The following is a 27,640-nucleotide window of genomic DNA, read 5'->3' on the forward strand; positions in this document are numbered from 1 at the left end:
ACACAAGCCTGCCCACCAGTCCCTCCTGGCTGGAGCCACCCCCTCTGCACACATACTGACCCCTGCCTGCCTGCTGGCCCCACCACCTCACCTGCCCTCTCTCCTCTTCCCCAGATACTTCCATCACCACAGGTTTCTTCCACAGGGTCTTATTTGATCAGCTTTATCTCCCAGAATGAGCCCTTTGAAGGCAGGGAGGCCAGAGGCTGTTTCTAGCATGGCTAGGCCTCCCCAGGGAAGTGGTCAGGTCAGGAGCTCAGTGGAGGCTGGGAAGGGGAAACGCTGGCTCCTGAGGTGAGGAAAGGTTGGGTGCAGGAGTGTCTGGGCTCCAGGTCTTTGCCTGACAGGGAGAGCAGTGCTGGAAAGCTGTGGGTTTAGATCTCACTCCTGCCTCGCGCTAACCATGAGCCCTTCAGCTCCAAGGCTCTTGGGAGAGGGGGTGAGGTTCACAGGGGCAGAAGGTGCTGAGTCATGAACAGGAACCCCCATCCTCACCCCGACCAGAATGGCGTGGAAGGCAAGGAGCAGACACAGGTAAATAAATAGCTTGTTTATTAGTAATATGTTACATTATTAAAGTGCATTGAGAAGAGATGCAGGGGCCGAAGCTGGAAGGCCACCAGCCCCAGGCCCTGCCCCAGGCTGGCCAGACACAGCCAGAGAAGGGCCCAGCTCTCTGCTGAAATCCATGGACAGGGCTGGGGGCAGAGCCGCCCACCTGGAGAGCTTGGCCCAGGCCGTCCCTACAGGAATTCACAGTTTAGCCTAAGTTATAACATGTCCTGAGCTGAAGGTGGGAGGCTAGGAGCATGGAAGCACAGCCCTTGGGGAAGGGGGCTGAGGGGAGGGGAGGGGAGGGGAGGGGACCCCCCCGCCCCCCAACCCCCAATGCCAAGGGCAGAGTCCTAGAAACCTCCCCCTGAGGACCTGGCTCCTCCTTTGAAATGAACACGGTGAACCTAGGGCTCAGTTTTCTCCTTCATTCTCCCCTGTCTCCCTCATCCCACCCCCTCCCGCAACCACCCCAACCAGGGGCATGGATGAACATCCCCTTCAGACTGGGCTCCCAGGGCAGAGCCAGCTCATGCTTCTCTCTTCAAACCCATGCCCATCCCTGGACTCTCATCCCATTCCCAGGAGCCGTAGACCGAGCCCCCCCCCGCCCCCCATGACCCATCCCTCCCCCAGCCCCTCCCTCCCCACCCTACCCCGCATGTAGTTTTGGTATTTCATACGGATGCAGTCAGAAGTAGCTATACATGAAAGAAGCCTAACATAAAAATAGAGCTTTCTCCGTCCTTCCGTCCGGAAAGCAAACATCCTTCAATAAACATGCAACGCAGCTGCCTAGAGAGACCCAGGTCTAGTGAGGTCACAGAGGGCAGCCCTGGGCCTGCAGGAACACTAGCGTCCCCGAGTCCTTGCAGGAGGGAGAATGAGGGGGCGATCTGGGTCTAATGAGTCCAGAAGGACTCGGGCCTCAGCCCTAAGGTCCAGAGATGGGGTGCCCCATTCATCTTTTTAAACCCCACTCTGGCCCACAGGTTCTGAGGCCAAGAGCATCACTGCATTTCATCAGTTTGAGGAGGAGTTTTTGAAAAATAATCTCCAAAAGATAGTCTTGGGTCATCAAGGCCCCAGCTTCAGAGTCACAGCCTGCGTTCTGTGGCCCGCAACACCCTCGCCCCACGGGGGCCCAACAGCCGCCTGCGGCTGGCCATCTGCAGGCCCGGTGTCCCCCGTCAGGTTTACGCAGTCCCCCTGGGAAGAAATGGTGGACAAGGAGCTCCTGGACCCAGCCGGTTCTGGGTGTGAAACTTTTCTAGTGCCTCAGGGCTGCAGAAGCCTGCAGCGCACCCGGCCCTGTGACGCTCTAATGGACCAGCAGGCCAAGAATGAGCGTGGGCAGGACTCCCAGCCAGAGGGTGGTGGCCAGGGTGCAGGCGTGGCCCAGCAGTTGTGAGGTCATGGCGCTGTCCTCGCGCAGCAGCTCCCAGTGCTGAGCTTCGTGGAGGTAGGAGTCCTCCTGGGCCTCGCAGTAATAGTGGCCGTAATGGAGGTCCGTGAGGTTCTCGATGAACAGGATGCAGTTGGGGCTCTGGTGGCCGGGCTCACAGCTCTGTTCCACACTGTTCTCGTGGCGCCAGGAGTAGGTGGCATGGCGGGACTCCATGGGGCAGCTCAGGTAGTAGCGGGAGTTCTGGGCCAGGGAAACCTTCTGCAGCGGGGCCTGCTCTGGGGAGCGAGGGGGAGGGAGCTGTGAGGAGCGGCTGAGGGCTCCCAGGGCAGGCTGTGTCCTCCCACACTGATAGGGCTACAAGGCCAAGGCTTCTAAATGAACACGGGGAAACTAGCCCCGCTTCTCCTCCTTACTCTCCCCTGCCTCCCTCACCCGACTCCTTGTAGAACCCCCACACCAAGGGGGCTCCTTCCATAGGACTGTCCTGCCCCACCTGTCTGGAGCCCCCAGGACCAGACTTGGCCTCCCTCGGACAGGGCAATTGGGGCACGAATGTACCACCCGCATTGGACTCCAGCCTCTGAGCTGGGCCAGATAGGTACCTGGCTTCGGGTTGGGGCAGCCCTTGTGTGGGTCGACTGGACTGATGGACTGCAGCACTGGCCTGGAGTTGGAAGGAAGAGAGAGGCTAAGAAAACAGGAGGCCACAGGCTCAGCCCCTTCCCTGTTCTCGCCCCCGACCAGCAGCAGCAGTGCTGCCCACCCGGAGGAGGGTCTGGCCAGAAGGGACGTCGCCCACCAAGCACCACTGCCGTGTCCACTTTCTCCTAGGAGCAGGGGGCCCAGCCAACATACTCTTGGGAGCTGTAGATGGAGACACAGCGGTCCTGGTACCAGCCGCAATAGGGGTCGCGGGCCATGAGGCAGCCATGACAGCCCCCGGTGTAGACTTCACACAGGTCCAGGGGTACCTGGCTCACCTCCCACTGGGAGTTCACATACAGTTTCCGCTGGAAGGAAAAAAATGACCAGTCAGGTCAGGGACCCCAACTGAGTTCTAAGCCCCCAGGCTGAGGTCCAGCTGCCTGGCAGGCCCAGGGGCCCAGAGACCCTGAAAAGGACATGCGAGTCACACACAGAAGGGCTCTGTCCTCAGGTCACGTTGGCCCCACAGGGCGGGTTGAGGGTGGGGAGGCTCACCCGGTCAGCGTCCAGTGACATGGCCTGGATAGCGGCCGCATGGCGGAAGGGCTGGATCTCCAGGATGTTGAAGACAAGGCCAGGCTCCCGCTCTCCCGGCTCCAGCACCTTGTGGATGGTGCCCTTGTCTGCGGGTGAAGACCAGAGGGTCAGCAGGCGGGAGCCCCGCTGCAGAGCCAGGTAGCCTCCCCCTGGGCTGAGCTGACCAGGAAAGACACAGGGGGGCAGGGCTATTTAAGTCAAGGCTCAGGCAAGAGTCAGAGGACTGGGGTGGGGTGGGGAGAGGACAGCATGACTGGGGAGGGTCTTAAGGGCCCAAAGATATCACAAGAAGTTTCCAAGACTGGGCCAGGGAGGCCATCCCAGGAGGGTCTGGGCTCCCCACGGCCGCAAGGGGAAGCCGGAGCACGAAGAAGGGAGCCAGCAGCCCCATGTGCCCAAGCACTGCCCAGCCTCCAGCTATAAGCATCAGTTGCAGTACTTCACTTAACCCCCCACTCCCCTGGGAGGCGGGTATCAACATCCCCACTTCAAAGGAAGGGAAATGAGGCTCACAAAGACCAAGCAACTTGCTCAAGGTCACACAACTGGTGACTGGAACCCAGAGCAGGCAGAACCAGACCCTTCCAACCTCTTCTGTTTCCTGGATTCTTTCGGATGTGCTTTCTTTAAAATAAACCTTTTATTTTGGAATAATTTCAGATGTACTGAAAAGTCACAAAGACAGTCCAGAGTTCCCATATACCCTTCGCCCAGTCTCCCCGAAGGTTAGCACCTTGTATGACTGTGGGGTTTGTCACAGCCGAGCAGTTGACACTGCTTTGTTATGATTAAGTCGACTACAGACTTTATTGGGATTTCACGGGTTTTTCCGCTAATGTCCTTTGTCTGTTTCAGGATCCATTCCAGGATTCCATACTGCATATGCAGTCTTAGGGGATTTTTTTATTTTTCTAAAATCTTGGACCTGAAAAGGACCTTAGGTTCCACATAGGGGATCCCAAGGTCATCTACTAGGCTGCCTGCCTCAGAGCCCGGAGCTCTCTCCATTCCTTCCTGTCGGGGACTAACGGGCATCCTGACCCCTGAGTCCTCCCAATCCTACCTCCCTGGCTGTCCCAGTTTCTAGAATAGCCTACCTCCCTTTCCCTCCCTCCCAATTTCCCAGGGCATCACTTGCCCCAAAAAAGCAGTCAGACGATCAGATGACTGCCTGCCGGGGACATTACCTCTAAGTGTCCATGATCCCCCCTCTGCGGGTTCTGGGATGTGGTCCTTGGCTCCCTTGGCCTGACAGGCTTCCAGCCCACGCACTACCTTCACACCCACACTGCCCTTCACCACCTCCACACAGCCCAGTGACAACCTCCCATAGCTTCTTCCAGCTGTAAGAGCCTTCCATTCTCTGCAGAAGGCTCAGAAAGTCCTATCTCCCATCCAGCCCCAATCCTTCATGCTGCAAACTCCAAAACGGTATCTCTCTGATGGCCCTAAGGAAGAACCGAGACAAATGCCCTCATCACTCAAGTGCATCGGCTTCCAGGTCTGCAGAAAGGGAACCTACAGCTCCCTCAGCCCAGGACCAGCCTGCCTTGTCCTGGCTCCTGCTGCCAGTCCTACATCGTCACCCCGCCTACACCCCAGTGCTCTATCCTGCTGGCTGGTCACAATAGCCGGGCCATCTGCTGCTAGAGCAGAGCAAGGACAGGGGTCAGTGGGTGGAGCCAGGACGAATGAAGGAGTCAAGGGGCGGTGGATCTCACAACTCAGAAGCCAAGCCTGTGAACGGGAAATTACTCTCCCCAAGACTCCTAAGAGCCAAAACACCAATGAGAACACCATGACCCTGAGAAAACCCCAAGGTGAAGCAACAGCCGGAAGTCACATGGGGCAGTATGTGCAATTGAGGGGGCTGCCTGAGGCCTAGACTACATGACCCCAGAGGTGTTAGACACTGTGGAAGACACTGCTTTTCTGATGGCACCACTACCCAGTCCCAAGGAAGGCCTATTGCTCCCAGAGCATCTTCGCCCACAGTCTGGGACCAGGAAGTTGCTCTAAAGCCACCGCAGGGCTGTTTTCTTCACGGCCAATGACCTTCTGGGATGCAGGCTCATCTTTCAGAACGTTCTATTCTGCTTCTGGGGCCAGCCAGACCCCACTCCCAGAGGGAGCCCCTCTAGGGAAGAGGAGGTGGCCCGGCAGTCCTCCGCAAGACCCTGCAAAGGCGCTGCCGTCTGGAGGCCCTTCCTCACATCTCACGAAACTCTTTGCATCCCACAGAAGATGGTTCCTCTTACCTGCATAATCTCAAAGACAGCAAGAGGAGCCAATTTCCTCACTCTGCCTAGCAGAGGCCCATAGGACACCTGGGACCAGGCCCTTCCACCTGACTTTCCACATCTCTTCCTACCATCCTCAGGAGTCAGAGTGCTGGACCAAGCTACACCCAGCTTTGCTCACACTCACCACATTTCTGCCTCTGAATCCGAGTACCTTCCAGCCTTCGATGCCCTCCTCCCTCTGCCCCACCTCCTCCAGGAAGCCCTCACTGATTGACTCTTTCACAGCTACACATATTAACTCCTGACAGCTCTTAGCCATTCAGTTCTCCCTTCCAGGTATAACTATCCAACCAGATGTTAATGACATTACTCTTTATACTCATTTTAACCAAGCAGACTGGAGAGGGGGTCCTGGGTAGCCCCTTACCTGTGGTTAGGTAAAGCACGTGGAAGGTCTCCCCATTGCTGGCGTGCATGCGGTGGACAACCACTTTCTGGTAGTGGTACTTAGAGTGGAACAGTGGTGCCTTCAGAGGCCCCATGGGCTCCACCCTCTGCACCACCTCAGGGTGACTGTCGGCCACCTGGAAGGTCTCTGTGGGTATCGGCTGCCGGTCTGGGAGGCACTGGGCGAGGAGAACAGGTCCAGATCAGTGGGGTGGCTGGGAGATGGGGTCGCGGCCTGGGCCATGGCGGGTGTCACTGCTCACCTTGCCAGGCCGTGGATTGGGGAGGCTCGAGTGGTAGCCCTTGAGTGAGGAAGTGCAGAAGACCTTGTCAATGTCACCGAGGGAATACACGCAGACAGCTGAGTAGTTCCTGGGGGGACATAGAGACCACCTCAGTGGGAGGCCCAGGACCGCTCACCTCCACTCACTCAGGCCAGCCCCGCACCAGATGGAGTATAACTACAGCCTTGCGACCAAGCCACCTGGCCTTCGAGCTCTGTGACAGCAGGGACCCTCCTGGAGGCCAAGGCCAGTGCCTGAGTGTTAGCAAATACCACTGAAGGAAGGAGAGAGGCAGGACAGAAAGAGGGAGGGACGGAAGTTCAGCCTAATTTCTCTCTTTTGCAATACAAAACCACAACCTGTATTCTGTCACGGAATCACTGAGTTCAGAGGTCAAGCCCAGGGCAGGAGGAATCCCAACACGCGCATCCTTGGGATGCTAATGGCCACAGAGGCCAGAACCCCATCCTCCTCCCAGCCCGCTGGGTCCATGCACACGGGAGCCCCAGAACAGGGCCTTGGTTTCCCTACCCTGCCCCCACCCTCAAACACACACCCTGCACTTAGGCCTATCTTGTTTTCAATCAATGAGAGTGATTAAGAGGTGTGAATTATCAGGCACAAGCAATGCCTGAGCAGGTGTAATAGCACCCAGCACCCTGAGAGGCCTCGGCAGCCTTTTCCCAGGGCCCAGCAGCCACTCTGCGTACACAGCTGGTGGACACACAGGCCCAGTAGCCATGAGCATGCATACGGCACGTGTGCACACAGCCATCTATACAGACTCACAAACGCACCAGCATACACATCCCCCTGAGCACTGCGTCCGCCCAACCCAGGCCCAGCAACAGCCTCGTCCCTTGAGCCTGGAATCCCTGCGCTTGCCATATCAGCCATCCCCTTGGCAGGCCCCAAGTGCTCTGATCCCCACTGGACACTCACCAGCCTAGCCCCAGGACAAGGCCACTCACCAGGGGTTGGAGAAGACACCATAGACCCTAGTGTCCTTCCACTGGCCGTTAGGGTCGGGGAGCAGGAAGACGTCCTGGAGCCGGTTGAAGTTCTTATTGGTGGTGGCGTCACTGCACACCAGCATGGCTTTCAGGAAGGTGTTCCACTTGGAGACCGACAGTGAACTCTCACCACCCTGGTCCCCCTGGAAGGGAGGAGAGGAGGGGGAGGTCCCTCAGCACCTGCCTGGGCTGCTCCACACACCTGGGGCACCTGATGCCGGGAAGGCCAGCACCCAGGTTTCTGAGGAGGAAAAGAGGCCCTGCAAGGAGCCAGGACCTGCCAAGGGGCAAGGCTGGGCTGCCCCACGACTCAGGCCAGGCTCCAGGTGGCGGGCCTGGCTGACCCAGGGCACAGGGCCCACAGTGGGGACCTGCAGGGTGCGGGGGTCAGGTCCCCACCGAGCACACCGGCTCAGACACACGTCTGCCCACTCTTACACATTCACACTCACACACATGACACAGTCCTACACAACCCAGCATCTTCACGCAGGTGAAACACACAATGTCAACACACTCTTGTTCCCATGCATATGCCCGTACACACTCTCCATGAATATACACCTGTGCACACCCTCACACATGCACGTGATCCCAACCATCACCACCCATTCACAGATGCACCGACCCACCTGTGCACACCCTCTTCCTCCCACAGTCCCACAGACTCCCTCGCACACTTGCACACACACAGGTATTCACACACTCACTCACTCCTGTTCAGGCACAGACACACTCGCTTGCCCACCCTGCTCTGGCTCACCCTGCACAGCTGGGCCACTCGGGACACGTTGAGCGGGGCCTCGGGATTCTTGTCAGGGTTGTCCTCTCGGAAGAAGTAGTAGATCTTGTCATCATAGGCCTGGTCTTGGTGCACTATGGTGGCCTTGATGAACTGTGGGTCTGCCGGGGACAGATATGAACGGGTGTGAGGCCGGGAGCCTCTCAGAGGACCCAGCCTCTGAGTCTGCACAAATAAACCCATGTCCAATCACACCAGGAATAAACTTCAGAATGCCAGGTCCAACACCCCAAGGGGGCCGAGACTCTGCACCCCCACCCCTCACCTGTTTTGCCCTCTCCTACAAAGATGTCATTGGCCCAGGAGCAATGACTTCATGCCTAGGGACTGGGAGGAGTCCCTGGGGCCTCTATGTCACCTCTGCCTAATTGGTAGAAGAGGGAATGGGTGTGGCTCCACATGAGCTCAGCAGAAGGACACGCTGTGGCTCCCGGGGACCCCGCACTGGGTCTGGGGCTTCCTCTGATTTGTCTCCAGAGGGTGTCAGGCCCATTCTGCCCCCACATCTTCACCTCTGCTATCCCCTGCTCCTGGCCAGGCCCACCTCCTTGGCTCTCATCTCAGGGCTGCACCCAGCTCCCACTTTCCTGATGGCCTGTGGCCCCAGTGGCCCTCAGGGAGACTCCCCAGAAACATGAGGACCCCTGAGCATTCACACACCCTCGTCGGCCCAGCGCAGCCCAGCCCAGTGGGAGTCTGACTCACTCTGCATGACGGTGTCACTGGTGTACAGCTCGATCTCACCCTTGATGCGGCGGAATCTAGGGATCTTCCCATTATATTCCTGCTTCCGGATGGTAGAGTACACCTCGTCCCCTGGGCACAGTGGGAGGGCCACAGATAAGCGCACGCAGCTCTTGGAAGCCCCTCCACGGGGCCTGGACCAGGCACAGAGCTGACCACCCTCCCCCAGCCCAGCGCAGCTGCCCTCGGGGCACCCGCATGCTCCAGCCACGGCCCTACCGTCAAATGGCCCTACCATCAAACAGAACCAGGGAGTTCTCATCCGGGCTGAAGGGTGCATAACCTTTCCTCTCCCCAAGAAACTCCACAGAGTTGTTCACCTGGGGGAGACCAAGAGGGTCAGAATGCCACGTGGTCCCATGGTCATTGCCTCCCATGGGTGCCAGCTGCTCAGCCAGGGTCCCCATCCTCCCAGGAACTCTGTACAAGACGAGACCAGCCTCAGAGCGCTCCCCCTCCTCCTCCCACCTTGGGGGGCAGAAGCCCACCCAGACAAGGGTGAGCTGACCAGGCACACAGGGAGGGGCCTCCTCACCAGGATCCAGCAGCTGGGGCGCCGAGCATTGGTGCCACAGGCCAGCAGCCCTTCGTTCTGCTTCTCCAGGAGTGTGATGTAGTTCCCACAGTCCTGCCAGGAAAGGCAGAAGGCAAGAAGTTGGTCTGAGGCCCTGGCAGGCCTAGCACTAGGACCCTCAGTCTTGGGAAAGAAGGCTTCAGAAATCTAAGCCCAGGAGGTATCTCTAAGGAGAGCCCGAGTGGGTGCAGTTGACTCCCACCCCCCTAAAAACAGAGGACAGGTTTAGGGAAGGAGTGTCTCCTGCTCAGGCCAGGAACCCTAGGACAGGGCTACCTCTCTCCCCCCAGACTGCGGCTCCCAAGACACAGCCAGGCCTCCTTCCTCAGACTCTTAGGGGCTTTTCCAAGGGGCCCAGCCTGCTCTCTGCACTCCCTTTTCCACACTCACCTGCTTGTCCCGGCAGGACCCCTTGGTGGAGCCAATGTTCACCTGGGGGAACAGGGAGGGGGGATGTGAGTCCACCTGCCAGGGGCAAGATGCCCCCAACTGCTTTCCATGCATCCTCAGGATGGGCTCGTTTGACAGATGAGCAATTAAGGCTTCAAGAAGGGGAGTGATTTACCCAAGATCACACAGGCTACTCAGCCTGATACACAGAGCCAAAGCCCAGAGCTCACGGGCCAGCCCAGAAATCTCACAAGACAGGGTCACAGGGTTTGGGAGGCCGGCTTCCTGCTAGGCCTCCCTAGTCAGCACTCCCCACCCGGCCAGGCCTGTTAGCTCCATGCCTGTCTCTACATCACTCCAGCACCCAGGCCAGTCAGGACCACTTTCATGGAGCCTTTCCCCAGACACCACTTATGGAGTATAATAGGGGGCTGACCAGTTCTGGAAGACATGCCAGCTCCCCCGGATTCCCTGAGGCCTCTCACCAAGGCCAGAAAGGAGATAAGATGGAGAAAGGGACTTCCCTGGTGGTCCAGCGGTTAAGAATCCACAGGCCAATGCAGGGGACACAGGTTCGATCTCTGGTCTGGGAAGACCCCACATGCCCCAGAGCAACTAATTTTGTGTGCCCGTGTGTCACAACTACCGAGCCCATGCCCTAGAGCCCGTGCTCCAAAACAAGGGAAACCACTGCAAGGAGAAGCCCGCGTACCGCCACAAAGAGCAGCCCCCACTTGCCTCAACGAGAGAAACCCCGCACGCAGCAAGGAAAACCCAGCTCAGCCAAAACAATCAACCAATCAGTCAATCAAAAGAAGATGGGGAAGGAAGAAGAGAGAAGCGGGCAGGAGAGGGTCCAGGCTCACCGTGCGCACGGAGGCGTTCCTGCCCTTGGAGAAGTCAAAGACATAGACTCTGTTGCGTCCGCCCACCCACACGGAGGAGCTGCCTGGCTCGTGGAAAAGCACCGTGTGTGGCTCAGTTGAGCCGAAGTCCACATGGTCCTGCCCTGCATGGCCTAAGGAAAAGACAATAGGCAGAAAATGTTGAGGCTGGAAGATCCCGGCCTGCCCTCCACGCACACCGCATCCACCAAGCTACGAGGGCTTGGAGCTGGCTATGGAGACACTGGACTCAGAGCTGTGAGCAGGAAATGAGAGGAGCCCTCTGGTAGGGGCTGGCAACCAGCTGAGCTCACCCCAAAGCCAAGGCCCCTACCCTACAATATGTGTGACCTCAGAGTCAGGACAGAATTTAAGGACCCCTGGGGAGAACCGACCCCCCCCACCCCCACCCCACGCCCCACACACACACACTCTGCTGCTCCCAAGAGGGCTGGGCTTGGAAAGGAGGTCCCCCAACTCTGCTCTGAGGCTCTCTGCTGCCTAGGACAGAGCAAGCAGTCACCTCCACCTCCCTCAGGTAGCAAGGCCTCTAAGAACCCCATGGACAGTTCAGGCTCGCAGGAATCACTTTGCTCGGAATCCTCTCCCCTCCTTCAGGAGGCCCTCTCTGACCCTTTCCAGCCTACCCTATCCCCTGAGTGAGCAGGTCAGTAAGGATCAAGAGCCAGAAAGGAATCTTAATGTCCAGTTCCTCCCATTTTAGAGATAGAAAAACAAAGGTCCAGAGAGGGGCAGCCCAAACTCACATGGGCAGTAGCAGGCCAGGGACCAGAGCTTCTGCCCCTAAGCTGAACTCTGCCCTGGACTGCCCTGGCCTGGTTTCACAAGGATGCCAGCTCACTCCCGGGGGGATGACCAGCCCCTACTTCCCCACAACTCTGGGATGGGGGCCCTTCACGGAGCATAGCCTGGGCCTTTAAGTAGAAGGGCTGATTGGGACAGTGTTGCCCAAAAAAGAAACCTTCTGCAGCCACTGCCTCCAGGGAGAAGATGTCTCATCTCCGGTGACATCGCTGAGGTCGTCCTGGTTGCAGGGCTAAATTACAGGAATGGGACAGCCTGTGGCGGCACCCCCAGCAATCAGCCATAACTAGCATCATCCCACCTCCGACCAGCCCATGCCCTCAGCCTGATCACTGTTTATTCAGCTGCAGCAAACTCAAGGGCAGCAGGCAGTGACACCCAAGCAGGACACCCTCAGCCCAGACAGAAAAGAACTGCCCTGTCCTTGACTTTGCCCCCAGTCCCCCTCGGTGCCATTTGAGCCATTCCTCCTGATTCTGCATTCAGCAGGGACAGAGCGCCCTATCCACCCTGCAACGCCCACCCTCTCCACTCTCACTCCCTTTCCTTAAGATACATTCTTGCATGGCCAGGTCACAAGGGCAAGTGGGCTATTCTCAGACTCCACCTCAGCTGTGGCCCAGCTCACTGTATAGAGGCCAGAACCGAGGGCCTTCAGGGACACTCTAGCTCAAGGTCGCATTGGAGGCAGGAGATTCTGGCTCATCCAGACTGAGTGTCGGTAGACAGGAACGTTCATGAAGACGCCAGCACTGCGGGCCACAGAGAAACGCTGAGCTCACGGCCCTTGGGTTCACCTGGTGAGGGCTCAGCCAGGGCTGGCAGGCTCCCCTTCCCCAGCAGCTGGGATAAAATTAGAGTGTTGGAGTGCTGGGGAGAGACACAAGGTTTTCCTGACTCAGCGCCCTGGCTCCGGCTCCCCTTTCACCCGCAGCCTGAGCAGCCACCACCGGCCCCGCAGCCTAACCCGGAATCGAGACAGTCTGTAGCCCCAGCTCCCCACCTACTCCCCGAGATGGCCAGGCGGCCAGAAAAAGCTACCTGTCTGGGCCTGAAGGCACGGGACTGGAACCTGAGATCTGAGGCCTTCCAGAGGCCAAAGGGGAGGAGCCCCAGGCTCAGGTCACACTGGCCACCTCCAAACAGTCGCCTCAGCTCACAGCCTCAGAGGAGGGGTCTGCACAGTCAATGCTCAGCCCTAGTCGTGGAGGAAGGGGCACAGGAGGGGCCCTGAGGGAGCCTGTGTCTGGGGTCACAGGGCCATCCAAGTGAGGAGGAGACTAGTCTGATGGGAAACAGCCTGGGCGGTCTAGTCTGATGGGAGAGCCGTGGCCTGGCCCTGGAGAGCAAGCTCTGCAGGGAGGTCTGGCCCTACCCTGGAACCCAGTTGGAGGGGTGAAACAGCCACACCAAAGCAAGTCTCCATGGCGCTCAAGCGAAACTGGTACAGACCCCGGGCTGCTCACAAGGTATCGCTGAGAACACACAGGGAGGGTGAGGGCTGCATGGAGGTTGGGGGGCTGCTGGGTGTGTATGGGGGTGCTGCTGGGTATAGCATGACAGGACAGCCCTGCACAGATCTGCAAGCGTGAGCCCCGCTGTGCTCAAATCCTGGCTGTGGCTGTTGGGGTCAGGAGTGGGAGGGAGGCAGGAACTGCTTACCTCATCTTACGGAAGAAACAGGAGCCCAGGAGCATTGCCTCCCTTGACCCCGAGGCCCCTGCCCCTCCCAGCTCTGCGCCTGGTGATGTGTATGGGAGAGATGGCACCAGCTCGGCCCCAGGACGAGGCCTTGGCTCGCTCCCTACCCCAGCCCGGCTCCCGCACTGCCTGAGGCCCTCAAAGGGCCTGATTGTGCAGGGGAAGTGTCTGAGCGGCAGCAGCTCGATGAATACATGAAAGGAAGCTTTGTTCAGGTCACAGGAGCGGGGGCTGGGGGGCTCAGGGGCAGGAGGGCTGCCTGGAAGTGAAGGCAGCACCAAGTCTTGGAGGCCAGGATCTGTGGCCCCTTGGCACCAAGAGGGGAGGGGGTGGCATTCAAGGCTCCACTCCAGCAGGGGTTGAGCAAGGCCGGGGCCTGCTCCTAAAGAGATTCAGTTTTGCATCCCTAAATATGTCTTCTTGCTTCCTTAGGAATCCAAAAGGATGGAGAAGGCAGACAGACCTATGCTAGATGGATCAGAAACAGGCAGCAAGAGAATTCTAGGCAGTGGAAACAGCCTGAGCAAAGGTGGGGAAGCTGTGTGGTGGGTAGAGAGACTAAAGAGAGGAGAATGGGGAAGGGGGGCTGAAGCCCCCAGTGTGGGGAAGGGCAAGGTGGGGGACCAAGGCTACACCAACCCTCTGCCCTTCAGTCTCCGGAGCTGCCTTCTCTTTCCAATGAGCAGGGCCAGGATCCACAGATCCACAGATCTCCTCCAGCATTCCCCCCACCCCAGGTCGCCCTGTCTGACCAGCACCGCGCACACCCCCACTTCCTATCCTGGAAGTCTAAAAGGAGCACCGTCTGGCACCGTGTCTCCCCCCTCACTCCCCGGCCTGACGCATTAGTGGCTGACTAAGTGGTAGCTAAAAGCTCCCAGAATAACCAGGGGTTCAGGCAGGGGAGAGGGCTTGGGACACACGGGATAGGCATGGCCCCAGAGGCAAGCCAGGCACAAGCCCCGTAACCCCATGTGATTCTTTGCCAATCCTGGCTCCTTCTGGACCAAGAAAGGGCACACTCAGGCTGCCCTGTACCCAGCTAGACTCCGTGGCCCCCTGAGCCCCCACCTTCCTCACTAGGCCCAGCACCAGATAGAAATGAGGGTCAAGAAGATGGCTGGGTGTCAGGGGGGCAGCCCTCCCCCATCAGGCCCCCAGCCAGGCCATCCCTGGGGCTCGAATCCTGTGGGAACCAATCAGACCTGACCCCTCTGGTGGCCCCCACCCTCCCAGCACAATACCAGCAACCGACTGTCTGGGACAAGTGTGACCTTCTGTGGAGGGGGTTTTCCTAAAGCGGGGCTGCCTGCTGGAGCATCATTCTTCCTCATCAGCGCTGGGTGCTGTCACCCTCTGGTCCTCACCGTCCCCGCATCCTCACTGCCCATGAAAGAGGGCTGCTCAGGGGACGGGGAGTGGCCACTAGGACGGGGGGCAGTGGCATTATCTGTGAAGGGAGCAACAAGGGAAGGGCCCACAGTCGGTCTGGACAAGGACAGCCTTCCAAGCTGACCCACTGACCCAACAGGCCTTGAATGCTAACCTCAAGGAGCCCTTTGAGAGCAGGCATGGGGCGGGCTCCGAGAATGGCAGGAATGCGGTATCCAGCAGGGAGTGCCTGCAGCAGGCAGCCAGGGAGGCCGGGGCACGGGGCAGGAGCCAGGCCACCCTCCGACTGGAGGACCAACCACAGCTGTCAGGAGCCTCCACCCATAGTCGGGCCCCACCCTGGATCACCAGACCCCCCTCACACCCTCGCCAGAGGAAGAAGAGGGAAGGCCCACACAGGGCCCAGGAATTAGCCCTCAGGCTCACCATCCTGTGGAAGCCCACAGGTCAAGGAGAAGGGAAGGGAACATGGCTGAGCTGAGGGGCCCGGGGGCCAGAGAGACGGTGCCACTGGCCCAGGACACAGAACAAGGGGGACAGAGTAGGGCCAGGCAGCGGCTCAGGTTTCTGGAGCTCATCGCCCTGCTCCAGCCCAGGACCACAGCCTGCACTTCGTGAGAGTATCCTGATCTTCCAAAGCCGTCCATCCCCTTCTCTCGGCCGCCCTGTGTCATCTCCTGCTCTCTACCCAACATTCCCTTGCTGGCCAAGGGAAAAGTCACTGACCTGGTAACTAGAGGGATCGCCCACCCACCATCCTTCCAGGTAGGACTCTGAATGACAGAAACCTTTCCACTGAAAGAGGTGAGGGGCAAAGGAACAAATGTTTCATCATCATTGCCTCTCGCAGAGTGGCAGGGAAGAGGGCCCGGGAAGCCACTCCTTGTATCCATAAGCCCAGTTTATGGGATGGCATGGGCCTGTGCTAAGGAAGGGTTGTGCTGTTGGGGTGCTGCCGACCCTCGGCAAGGCAGGGCTCCAGACAGCTGCCACAGAGTTGGTGTGCTGGGGCAGGTGGCACCCCTGAGGCGCTACTCAGGGTCGTGGGAGGGGTGCCTCACTTTATCAACCATGGGAACAGTGAGTTGTGTGCTGAGCCACGGGGGAGGGTCTTCCCACCCACCAAGGTCAGCCGTGGGTGGCAGGGAAGCATACCTCACGTACGGACTCAGCCCAGGTTCTCTCTGTGCTCCCTGTGGCAGCCAGGTGGCTGGGTGGCCGTGACCTGACCAGGGACTGGGCCTTCCTGAGTGTGGCTTCCTCCTCAGTGGATTGGAGGGGCTGGTACTCGCTAAGGTCTAGGCTATATGACCCACCGTGACGCAGCAGCAGCAGCAGCAGTGACTCTTGGAACAAAACACTCGGGGTTAAGCTTGGGGGCATTTGGGGGAAAGTGTGGGGTTGTGAGTACTGGATAAGTCAGAGACGGCTTTCTGAAGGCACAGGCAGCAATGAAACCACATCCTCATCTGCCTCCACCAACTAGCTCACCAAATCCCCCCAAATCACCCTGCAAAGAAGGCAGGACATCACCTGCATGCCCATTTTACAGAGAGTAAAACTAAGGGCCTTCCACGCCACCAAGGGCTGTGTGCTCTCTGCACTGCACCACTGTTCTCGAAGGACCAGAAGGCTTGGCTTGCTGGAGAGACCAGCTGGGGCAAAGTCTTGAAGGTAAGGAGCAGTGTGGAGAATACACTGAGTGTGTGCCGGGGGCGGGGCTGAACCAAGATAGATTTGGGGGCTCAGGGAAGGCTAGCACAGAGGCCCAGCCAGACAGGGGAGGAGGCTCCAAGCCCAGGGAAGGCGGGAAGCCACGTCCTGTCCGGATTCTGCCTGGATTCCACCGGTTCTTCAGCTCAACGGGTTCTAAAAGCCCCAGCGTGAGGCTGAAGTCAGGTGGTGGCTCTTTCAAAGGAGAGGATAGGCAAAAGCCCTGGGCCTGCCCTTGGGCCCAGGGCCAGAGTAGGGATCAGGGAGAGGGCAAAGGATGGCTAAACCACCCCAAATGGGAGGAGGCAGGCAGGACAGGGGGCCTTGAGAAACAGAAGGTTCCTTAGCTCAGCCTTAGCCTGGGCCAGAGGGGAAGGAGGGAGGGGTCAGAGAGCAAGGGCAGCCAGCCAGCATGGGCAGTTAGGGAGAGCTGGCAGGGGCCAGGCTGCCAGGGCTGCATTCATCAGCAATCAGAAATGCCAAAGGGGGAGATGACACAGACAATGATGATACCCCCACCTAACTGTTTCACAAAATTTACTAAGTGCCGGGCAGTACTCGAGTGTCAGATGTATTAACTCATTCAATCATCACTGACCTCTTCGAACGCAGCTTCTTTTCTTATGCCCTGTACGTTCTACAGATGAGGGCAGCCAGACACAGAGAAGTTGAGTAACTTGCCCAAGATCACCCAGCTCACTGGTGGTGTGGAGGCTGACACTCAGGCAGACTGAGTCTGAAATCTGTGTTTATTACACTGGGCTCCATAGGTGAGCCCTTGGAAGCTTCTAGGTCAGCCTCTCTCATACAAATGAGGAGACTGAGGACCAGAGAGGGTGGAACCGGGTCAGAGGCTACTTGCCCGATGAATGCCTGACCTCTCTCCACGATGCCCTACAGAGAGTGTGTGTAAGTGAGCGTGGGTGTGCAGGCCTGAGGGAGGCAGGGACTAGGGACCTGGGCGTGTGTGCCGCACTGCGTGCTGACCAGTACACAAGCATCCCATGATCTCTGCCCAGAATAGAAGCACAGTGCAGTGTGGGCAGGCTATAGCGAAGGGAGGGTGTGCTCAGAGACTCTTCTTTACCATCCAACCAGCCAGGCTCCAGCCCAACCTGCACTGGTTAAAAAAAAAAAAAAAAAAAAAAAAAAAAAAAAAAAAAAAAAACACTGCTTCTACCTCCCAACTCAAGAACCCACCACGGGTCCCAACTGCCTGTCGCGGCAGGGCCCAACTCCTCCGCTGGGCAGTCAAGGCCCGCCCGTCTCTGCTCCTCTCCGCCTCCCACTTCTACCCCTTCGCTTGCGCTCTCCCTTCCCGACTGCCTTTCCCCTTCTCTCTGTGCACACGGTCTTACCTGGGCTTGAAGATCTAGCCTCAATCCCCCTCTCCCCCACCTCCTCCCGCCGGCTTCAGGAAGTGTCCAAGACTGCTCCAGGCCTCACAGTTCCGTCCTGCCTCTGACCTTGTTCTATACACCATCTGGCACACACCATCTTCTCTCAGATCACACTGTTTGGTGGAATTTCACCTGGACTGTGGGGTCCTGAAGGTGAAGCCCAGTCCCCGGGGCCAATCCAAGGTCAGGACGGGCAAGTGCGGGCAGCTGAGGACGTTAAAAAGGAGCAGGACTAGGGTAGGCCAAACCCCAAGGTCAGACTCGGAGACACCTTAGGACAGGCTCCTGGGCCATCGACAGGGTACCTTCCTCCGTCACTAGGCTGGCAAAGAGCCGCGGGCCCAGAAGACAAGGATACAAGCAGCAATCTATGCCACATTCTGCCCCACTCCACGTCCCTGCTTCTCTGTCTAGCCTGGCTCTTCCTCCTCTACCAGGCAGTCGTCCCCAGTTGCCCCACCCCACACTGACCCTTCCTGCTCTCACTTCCTGTCCCAGTCCTTGGCTGCACCAGGCTCCTGACCTCCCCAGGTGCCCTCTCTAGTCACAGGCTGCAGGCCCACCTCTCCAGGTACCAGCAGGCCCTCCAAGGGCAAACCCAGAACCTCTCCTCTGCCCTCACCGGAAAAGAGACGGAACACAGACCTAGGCACAGAGCGGGGACTAGCTGCCCCACTTCGTGCAGGCTGCCCCCAGGGGTGCTGGCTTAGAGCCCCACCCCTGACTGGCAGAAGGGGTGCAGACACGCGGCAGCCTCAGCCTAATCCCCAGCTGCCGTGACGGTTAAACCCCGATTAGTCCACACCGTGACACAGATCAACCTGCTCCCAGGACCTGAGGCCCAGCTGCCCCGAGGAAAAGACCAGAAGAGTGCGTGGAGCTGGCCCAAATCCAAGGTCCTAAAGGGAGGAGGTCAAGCTGCTAAGGCTCCCAGGAGCAGATAGCCCTGGGGCAGGGAGAGTCTGGGTCCAGCTGAACTGGAAATGGGGTTGGGGAGCCATAGCATGAAGACAGACAGACAAGTGGAGGGAGGCCAAGAGCTGAGGCCAAGGACAGTCTTGGGAGGAAGACACTGCCCTGGTCCCGGCTCTGCCCATCTCATTGGGTGATGCTGGGCCAGTCCCTGGCTTCTCTGGCCTCAGTTTCCCCATCTGTGGAATGAGTGGTTAGCCCAGTTGACCTCTGACGTTTGTTTTCTGACATCAGGCTGTATGAGTTAGTCATCCAAGAAGGCTCCTTGGAGGAAGTGAGATCGAACCAACAGAAAGAAGGAGGGGGTTGAGCTGGGAGCTTGGAGGAATGACCAGCAGGGCAACGGGCAGCAGGGCAATGGCCTTGAGGCAGGAGAGCATGGGGAGAGGGGAATGCTGAGGGAAGATCTGTGGCCAAGGTGGGGTTGGGGTGCAATAAAGGGCTTGGAGGCTGACTGACCATCGGGAACAAGAAAGGGGTGGATGAAACGGTCCCTCACAGCCTGGGCTGGCTAGGAAAGGGAGAAGCCCAAGTCCTCTGACATCTGGGGGCCACAGTCCCTGCTCTAGGAGGACCCCCTTCCTCCCCCACCCTTGGAGAGAGGTGGCTTCCAGGGCAGCCAGGACTGGCCAAAAAAGGAAGCCAAGAAAGGAGGAACAGAGCTGTCAACTAGAGCAGAGGAAGTGCTGTCAGCCCCTTGTGACAGCCAGACTGCCCGGCAGTGGCACTGGGGGTGGAGGACAGGACGTCAGCTGGGGCCTGCGCTGAAAACTCGGGGCCACCCACTCTACCACTGCCCCTTGCAGGCCACTGGGTCCCACCCCGGAGGCTGAGCCTCGGCTTCCCACCTGCACATCAGGGGTCCTGGCCCAGCCTTCCTCAAAGAAGGGCGTCCTGCTCTCCCTGCTTCTCCCAAGCACCCAGCCTGGGTAGTGATCCACCCCCGGGAAGGAGGTGAAGGTTCCTGGAAGTGGAAGCTGGGCAGAGGAAGGCCATCTGCACCTCCCACACCAGCAGGGCCTGGCTGACGCTGGGCGAGCCCCTCAGCCCGTGAAGCATCTCTGCTGAGGACTGGGCCTCCTCACCCGGACAGCACCTGTGGTCAGGAGCCAGCAGGAAAGCTCTGGGGTCCCTGGACCCTGCCCCAGCTTCCCATCAGGGAGCTACGACACAGGGAGGTCTTCTTTGCCCACCATGGTCCTTCCTTCCTACTGCTGGGCTGGCTGTGGAAGGCCAGGTGGCCTAGCTCAGACACCCCCCCCCCAAAAGAAACCCTCCTGGAGCCCCGAGGCCAGGCTGACTCAATGTTCCTCCACACAGCTCCTTGCCTCTCCTTCATCCTAGTTGCAAGTTCTGGGGTCTGAAATCCTGTCATACCAGGGTACTTCCTCCTGTCCCTCCCCTCTCAAGCTGGCTCCTATTCCACGTACCATCCTGAGCTATCACCTCATCCAGGAAGCCTTCTCTGATTATGCAGGCTGGATTAGGTACCTCCTTGACCCCCACAGCTGCCCTCTGTGACAGGCCCTGACATGCCGCATTGTAACTGCAGCTTGACTTGCCTATTTGTCTCCTCATCTACACAGAGAAGCCTATGCACTCATCTAGTTTCTCATCCCTGGTTCCCTAGGCCCAGGACCAGCACAAGGTTGGCCCCAGCAAATGATAAATGCCAAAAATACTGAATTACTATGCCCACCCCTGGAGTTACGAACCAAATGAGCCATTTCCTCCAGCTGATCAGCCATCAATTTATGAGAGAAAATGATAGGAAAGAACAGAAAACTAAAGGAGTTCCCCTGACTTCCCAGGTTTTGGTTTCTCCTCACTGCTTGGGTTTGAAGAAACCACTCCTCCTCCTGCCCCAGAAAGGCAAGGGATTAGTGTTCTGACAAGGATGTGCTCAGTCGCTTCAGTCATATCCAACTCTTTGCAACCCTGTGCACTGTAGCCTGCCAGGCTCTCTGCCATGGGATTTTCCAGCCAAGGATATTGGGTGGGTTGCCATGCCCTCCCCCAGGAGATCTTCCATGACCCAGGGATTGAACCTTCATCTCCTGCATTGCAGGTGGATTCTTTTATCACTGAACCACCAGCTCCTTCCTACATCTGCTTTGGGCTTCCCTGATGGCTCAGCGGTAAAGAATCCACCTGCAATGCAGGAGATGCAGGTTCAATCCCTGAGTCATGGAAGATCCCCTGGAGGAGGGTACGGCAACCCACTCCAATATTCTTGCTTGGGAAATCCCATGGACAGAGCAGCCTGGCGGGTTACAGCTCTCAGGGTCGCAAAAGAGTCAGACACGATTTAGCGACTAACACCTGCTTTGGAAATTTGAGGAAACTGAGGCTCAGAAAAAGTCAAGCACTTGCCCAGAGACACACAGAAAATCATCAGAGCTGGGTCCAGAACCAGGCTTCCAACTTCCCATCTCTTTCTCCCTCATCATGGTCATCTTGAGCCAGTGCCAGATCTCTTACATCCCAGCCTACTCTTAGAATCTTCATTATTCAAGAAAGGGGGACCACAGAGCGAGCAGGAAACTCCCGATGACATCACCAAGCATCTCTCCCAGCTTAGAAACTCCCCTTCCTCCTGGGACTTGTCCCCCCTACCCCAGCCCTGTTCTGCAAGGGGAGTTCACCTTGAAGGTGATAAATACATCTGAGTCCCCAAGGGGGCAAGGATTTCCACTGGAAATGGTGATGCTTGGGGAGCCCCAGCTGTGACCTCATCCCCTAAAAGAGGTGACAACAACCCCCCACCCTGGGGAGTGGCCCCATAATGGCTCCCCCAGCAGCTGCCAAGTCAACAATAACATCCTGTTTTTTAACTGGACAAGGGAGATGGCAGAACCAGCTGGATAAGTGGAGACTGCGCTCTGCTTCTTGCTGTGGACAAGCTGGCTCACCTCTGACCTTGGAGATCAGGGTCTTCTGGGTCTTCTCCATCTCCTTCAACCAGGGATGGAATGCGAGAGGGGTACACAAGCATGCCCACCTCCTGCCTTCACCTGCAAACCACTCCCCACCAGGTCCTGCTGCAGGGAGGTAAAGTCCACAAAGTCACACCCTTGACTGGCCCCTGTCTCAGTGACAGCTCTAGGGGGAAAAACTCCAGAGCCCCGACAAGCTCTGAGGGTCAGAGACAAGTACAGAGCTCAAGGGCAACTGGGAGGTCAGGACTAGCACATCCCTCACTCTGTCCAGAGCTGCTCTGGGCCAACCTTTATCAGGCTGGAGAGGCATCAACCCCCCTAACAAGAGCAGGCTGGGACCTTCCCAGAACTCCCTTATCTAATCATCCCCTAGGACTTGGAGGTTCAAGTGGCAGAAAATAAATGACAGAGAAAGATCCCTCTATATCCATTCCAGTCCTCACACTTGTCCTGGCTTATAATTAAAACCCCAGTTTAGGCCTCACGGAAAAGCAGCTCCAGAACCACCATTATCCTTGGTCTAGTCATTCCTGGAGGCCGCCGCCCCCATCCCTTCACCCCACTGGTATACAGGGACCTAGGCCTCCAGCAAGGCTGGGAGGGTCCTCCTCTCACCCTACTCCTGGGTTCGCCCTGCCCAAGCCCATTCCTGTCCGACTGCCATGTGTCACGCCACGGGAAATAGGAGGCAGCTGTCAGCTAGGCATACCATTACCAGCTGGTGGTCCTGGGGGACAGGTGGATGGCAGGGTTTGTCTGGCCTGTGGGGTGCCTGGCACCAGTGAAGAAGACCACAGATTGCCCTTGGCCATGAAAGGTGAGGGGCTGGCAGACCCAAGTTGGGGGTCAATAATGCATTACCCAACAGAGGGCACGGCCAGTGTGGCTACAATACTGAACTGCGTGCAGCGGAGAGAGCACTTTGGAAAGTGGGTGAGAGGACAGAAAACAGTTTTAAATAGCCTCAGGGTGGGAACCAAGTGTCCGACGAGATGGGAAGGCAGCATTAAGTGCTAAAAGGTGGGTGTGCATTAAGTATGTGTGTGAAAGGGTATCTTGGGAAGACTGGGGGATGGGGAAAAGCGAACCAAAGGCAAGGGGTTTGGCACAAGGGGAGATTTCAGAACACTTAGGCAGGGGGAGATTTTAGAACACTCACATGTGGCCATCATCCCCTTCAAAGTGCACAAATGCCGTGCTGTCCAAGACAGCTAAGCAGACTGAGGAAAGAAAAGGATGCTGAGAAGGAAGAGAGAGCCCAGGATAGAGCTGGTATGACTGAGGGGCATGTTGGTGTCCACCTTAAGTGGATAGTCAGGGGTCCAGATGCCCCACTCCACTTGCACCAGGAATATCTTTGTCTGGCTACAGAGCTGGCCCCCAGAGTACCCTCTTCATGGCCAAGAAACGGCCTAAATCTTTCTCCACTTCCTAACTCAGAACAAGCTCTGGTCCCTGCCAGATCAGAGCCCCCTTTCTGCAATGTGAGCTCACACAATGCACAGTGACCTTGGGCGAGTCACATTCCATCCACTGCAGCAGCAGTTCAGGCCACTTGCTTTTGGAGTGGGTTTTTCTTTTTTCTCTCTCTCTCTGCTAAGAATACCTGCCCCAGATAATGCTCAGGCTCTGGCAATCCCTGCAAACCGCCTCAGGCATCAAAGAGCTCCCGGAGGGGCCAAATCTACCAGGCCCCCAACCCCCACTGCCGGTCCACCACCACCGCAGGGGGGCCGCGCCGACGCCGAACATGGGGACAGAGCCCAGTGGTAGGGGGGTGGGGAAGCATTTTTGTGCATTGCAGAGGAGGGGAGCTCAGCCCCTCGAGGCAGAAAACCCCTCAAACCACCCAGCTGGTTTTCCGACCCACGTACAGTGGTCTAAACTGAGGCGCCACCGGGGGAGACTCCGGTCCCCCAAGTTCACATAACCAGGAGGGCCTAAAAGCTGTACTCCTTCCCCAGATCCTCTACCTGGGGGTCCCAATGGCCGCGCCCCACCCATCGGGCACTGCCCCCACGCTGGCGCCGAGCCCTGTGACAACTGCCACGTGCGGACAAGGGGGGAGCGGCTGGTCCCAGCACTGCAGAGGCAGCGCCCGGGTGCCCGAAGCCTCCGCACCGCACCTCGTCCGGGCTCTCCACAGGGTGCCCACCCCTTTACCCGGCCCGCGCTTGGGGCTGGGGCGGGGGGCGGGGGCAGGCAGCGGGGTCTTTGTTCCCGCAGCCCGAGCGCAGCGGCGGCGGCAAAGGGTCCGCGCCCCCTTGCCGGCCCCACTGGCTCCCCCGCACGCAGCTAGAGCCCGCAGCTCTGGAAGGTAGAGCCGGGTGGGGGTCCCGGCGGGAGAAAGGATCCCCCGCACAGAGGCCCGGGCGCTGGAGGACGGGAAGTGCCTAGGGCCGAGAAGAGGGCCCTCTCGTCCCCCTGCACCCGGCCGCTGCGGCTCCCGGCTGCGGGCGGACTTGGAGCGACTTAGCTGGGCTCCGGCCCCCGCCGCTCGCTCGCCGCAGCGTTACAGCCCACTCCGGTGTGGCCACGCGCACATTCACACACTCACCCAGACCCACACGCTACCGGCGGGGACAGCCCGGGACCCACAGAGCCGCGCGCACGCACTCCCTCCGGTGCCGCACACTCCGCACCCGCCCCGCGCGGCACTGGATCCCGCGCCCGCAGCTCGAGCGGCGCCACCTACCTTTCCAGACAGCGGAGATGCGGGGTCCGCTCTTCGAGTGGCCTTGGGAGGCAGCGGCCATCCAGACCAGCTGCAGCAGCAGCCACAGCAGGAACCTGGACCGAGCCAGAGAGCTGGAAACGCGGGCTCGCGGGGCGCCGAGGGCGGTGCATCTGGACGGAGGCGGTGTCATCCCCGGAGCGGAGCGACGGCGGAGAGCAGCCAGACTGAGCCAGCGCCCGAGCGAGAGCTGAAGCCAGTGAGAGGAGGCGGAGTCAAAAGCCTGACCCCACCCCGCCCCTCCCCCCGCCCCTCGTCTCAGGCTAGCCAAGGGGGGGGATGCAAGTGACCCCCCCCCCCACGCCCCAGGGAAACCTACACCACCTCTTTCTGGGCAACTCCACCGGCAGGCAGAAGCCGGGTGGGCAGCGAGCAAGACAGACTTACGGTCTTCTGTGATGAGCTCCAGGTTCTGTCCCTTCTCTGGACCTTAGAGTCGCTCCCCCCACACCATAAAGGGAAGGGCCTAGCCTAGAAGTCAGGGAGGACCTCTCCTGAGGGCTCAGACAACCTCACTAATGGTCAGCTAAGTGTTTGGACCCTGAAAGCTGTGGTTCTCAGAGGACGGGCCTGGCCAGTGCGGACACAGCTCCTCTGAGCCTATAAACAGAAGCAAGAAGCTTTTCCTTAAGCAAGGGTTTTGTGCAGAGGGTCAATAATCTGTGGGGAGCACTCAGAGCCCCATCCTTGCTCTGCCGTGAGAACACGGAATTTTCATCTTGGCCTGGCTCCCTCCCCTCCCCTCTCCTCCCTTCCCCAGCCAGCAGCCTTCTGGGCTGCCTCCCCCCCAGCCAGCTGGTGTATGCTCAGAAAATCCAAACTCATTTCCATGTGAGTGGAGGGGGATATAATTAAGAAGGCCCCTTCCCCAAGTAGAAAGAGAGGGAAGCATCTTGCATGCCCAGGACTCACTGCTGGGGAAACAAAGTCAGGCCAGCTTTAAGGGATCTCTGTCCACAGGATGCACAGAGCTCAGCTGAGCAGGCTGTCTGATAACCCAGTGGTGACCCCCTGCAGGTCTGACCACATCCCTCTGCAGTCATCTGAACTGCCCAGGCAGCTCTGCCATCAGCTCATCTTTTCCGAGCCACACGTCTGCCCTTTGTAAAGGAGTCTCCTCTCCCTCAAGCCAGTCAGGACCCTGACCCTCCACCTCTGCTTCAGCCCAACCTAACGATGGACGGGAAATCCACTTACCCAGTGCTTGTGCTGTGCTCCGCTGTGCTACGTCACTTCAGTCGTGTCCAACTCTTAGATTCTCCAGGCCAGAATACCGAAGTGGGTTGCCATGCCGTCCTCCAGGGGATCTTCCTGACTTAAGGATCAAACCTGAGTCTCTTATGTCTCCTGCATTGACAGGCGGGTTCTTTTACCACTAGCGCCACCTGGGAAGCCCCACCTACTGCTTACTGACTGTCTGTCCTCATGTGGACTGCCTGCAGAGAAGACAGGTTGAGGAGGAAGTAGCAGAGGTGCCCTGGGGCCCCCAAGACCCACACACCTAGCTGGACTTGTTTCACACACTACAGGCACCATCAAAGACAGGGAACAGGCTGCCCTGGCCCAGCCCCAGCTCCAACCCTCTGCCCAGCCTACAGCCCCAGGAAAAGGTTATCACCAGGATGTTCCACCTTACCATTCCATATTTTGTTTCCAGTTATCCTCTCCTTCTTCCCTAAGTGCCCCTAAGACACCCCAACAGGCCAAAAGATGAAATCAAGATGCCTCCAGGGATAGTGCAGAACTAGGTTCCTGGCCCACTGGGACGGGCCAACAGATTCATGATGCCCAGAGGTACACAGCCCCAAAGAGAGGGAGGCCATGGACAGCTGAACAGCCCACCCACCCCGGTCCTATACTCAAGCCTGTGGCCCTGAAGCCAGCAGCATGTCCTGGCCCAGGCTGACCTCCAACACTGACACTCTGTTTCCAGCCCAGGGCCCCATCAGCTGAGCTGCATGGCCCCAGTGTCTGCCCTCTCTGCAAAAATAAGCAAATTAAGAAATTGCCTACCCTGCCTTTAAGAACTGGGAATTCAGAATTGATGATAACACTGCCCACATGCACAGCAACTCACAACACAACCCACTTCCACCTACATTCTCCCAGCCAGTCCTACATTCTCTGCTCTCTCCCTTAGTGAGAGAGAGAACACAACCCTATATTAGAGAAGGAAACTGAGGCACAGGGAGGGAGAGGGATCTGCCCAAACTCAGCTGATGGCACCAAGCTAGGGACCGAGGTAGTCTGACTCCAATAGCAATAGCTCATGCTGAGGTTACTATGTGCCGTGCATGTTTCATAGCCTCATTTGAATTCAGGCCTGGCGTCCTGTGATTCATGTGGTCGCAAAGAGTCGGACACGACTGAGCGACTGATCTGATCTGATCTGATTATTATTGGGCTCCTTTTGCAAACATGGAAACCAGGGTACAGAGAGCGGAAGAGATGTGCCCAAGGTCACACAGCTCATTAGAGGAGGGCTGGGATGGCAGCTCAGGCAGTCTCTCTGGGACCCATACCCCTACCTTCTCTATCATAATGCTCTCAGTGCAGTCCACCCTTCTGCGGCTGCCTCCGGTACGTGGCTGGACCCAAACAGTCCTCAGAAGGACCCAGACAGGGCCCAGGTTACCGGGTGCTCAAGAGGAGGGCAGGTCAGGGGCTGGGCTCAGCCTCCCAAGCAAAGGGCAGCAGATGGAAACTGGGGCAGGTGCCAGGGAATTTCTTTCCAGGCTGGGGTGGGGGTGATGGGGTAGTGCTGAAGACTGTCCCACCTCCTGTCAAAAGGGGAGCCCTCTGGGTAGGCTCCTCCATGCTCATCTCAGCACCTGCTTCACCACCAGTGGACACCCTGGGCCAACCAACCTAGGGGCAAAGGGCCAGCACCAGATGGCAGCCCACAACTGGTTGGCTACAGGCAGCCAGGGGAGGTGAGAACTGAGCCCATACAAGTGATTTGCGGCAGTAACTCTAGTGGGAGAGTGCAGCTAGACTCTGGGCATGACGGGGAAGAGGTACCCAGGGTGGGGAAAGCAGAGCGCCAGGGTCTGGCATGGTAATGAAGGGAAATCAAATCAGAATGGTCCAGGTGACAGGAGCCTGCCTTCCTCACTGGGGCCCAAGGCTGGCTTTTGGGCCTGGACCAAGGATGGTCACAGCCATGGGATGTGATGATGGGAAATGGACCAGCAGAGGAAGCAACAGATGTGGATGCTGACATGTCTGAGGCAGAGGCACATTCCTCCTGCCTTCCACCTCCCTGCAGCTCCTCCTGGGGGGAGTCAGGGGAGGAGGCTGGGAGAAAGAAATGAGGCAGGGGCTTCTGTCTAGGAGGAAACTACCTTGAAGCAGTTCTCCCTGTGGAGCCAGTGCCAAATC

At 58.3% G+C, this 27,640-nt stretch overlaps 1 protein-coding gene across 2 annotated transcripts; it reads right to left on the reverse strand.

Moving 5' to 3' along the window:
- Positions 1 to 535: 535 nt before the first annotated feature.
- SEMA7A (semaphorin 7A (John Milton Hagen blood group)) lies at positions 536 to 24,440 on the reverse strand. 2 transcript variants are annotated; one of them, XM_006046345.4, is made up of 14 exons: positions 24,221 to 24,439; positions 10,566 to 10,717; positions 9,700 to 9,741; positions 9,271 to 9,363; positions 8,971 to 9,055; positions 8,697 to 8,807; positions 7,953 to 8,092; positions 7,148 to 7,332; positions 6,156 to 6,264; positions 5,873 to 6,071; positions 3,161 to 3,288; positions 2,816 to 2,970; positions 2,563 to 2,624; positions 536 to 2,235 (listed from the first exon to the last, which is right to left on the reverse strand). In XM_006046345.4, the coding sequence occupies exons 1-14, from the start codon at positions 24,390 to 24,392 to the stop codon at positions 1,874 to 1,876; spliced, it is 1,995 nt and encodes a 664-aa protein (XP_006046407.4). In that variant the 5' UTR covers positions 24,393 to 24,439; the 3' UTR covers positions 536 to 1,873. The 2 variants fall into 2 exon arrangements, with proteins under 2 accessions (XP_006046407.4, XP_044788875.2); XM_044932940.2 differs by lacking the exons at positions 8,971 to 9,055; positions 10,566 to 10,717 and having other exon boundaries at positions 24,221 to 24,440.
- Positions 24,441 to 27,640: the final 3,200 nt, after the last annotated feature.

The sequence above is a fragment of the Bubalus bubalis genome, chromosome 20 (genome assembly GCF_019923935.1).
Source record: "Bubalus bubalis isolate 160015118507 breed Murrah chromosome 20, NDDB_SH_1, whole genome shotgun sequence".
NCBI lineage: Eukaryota > Metazoa > Chordata > Mammalia > Artiodactyla > Bovidae > Bubalus > Bubalus bubalis.

What these genes read in the sequence shown, in the direction of transcription:
- SEMA7A (XM_006046345.4), bottom strand. Translation starts at nt 24,392, where the DNA reads ATGACACCGCCTCCGTCCAGATGCACCGCCCTCGGCGCCCCGCGAGCC. An exon ending in CTCCCTGGTTCTGTTTGATG is followed by an intron (nt 8,808 to 8,970) that starts GTAGGGCCATTT and finishes CACTGTGCCCAG; the next exon opens with GGGACGAGGTGTACTCTACC. An exon ending in CTGCCCCAACCCGAAGCCAG is followed by an intron (nt 2,236 to 2,562) that starts GTACCTATCTGG and finishes CTCGCTCCCCAG; the next exon opens with AGCAGGCCCCGCTGCAGAAG.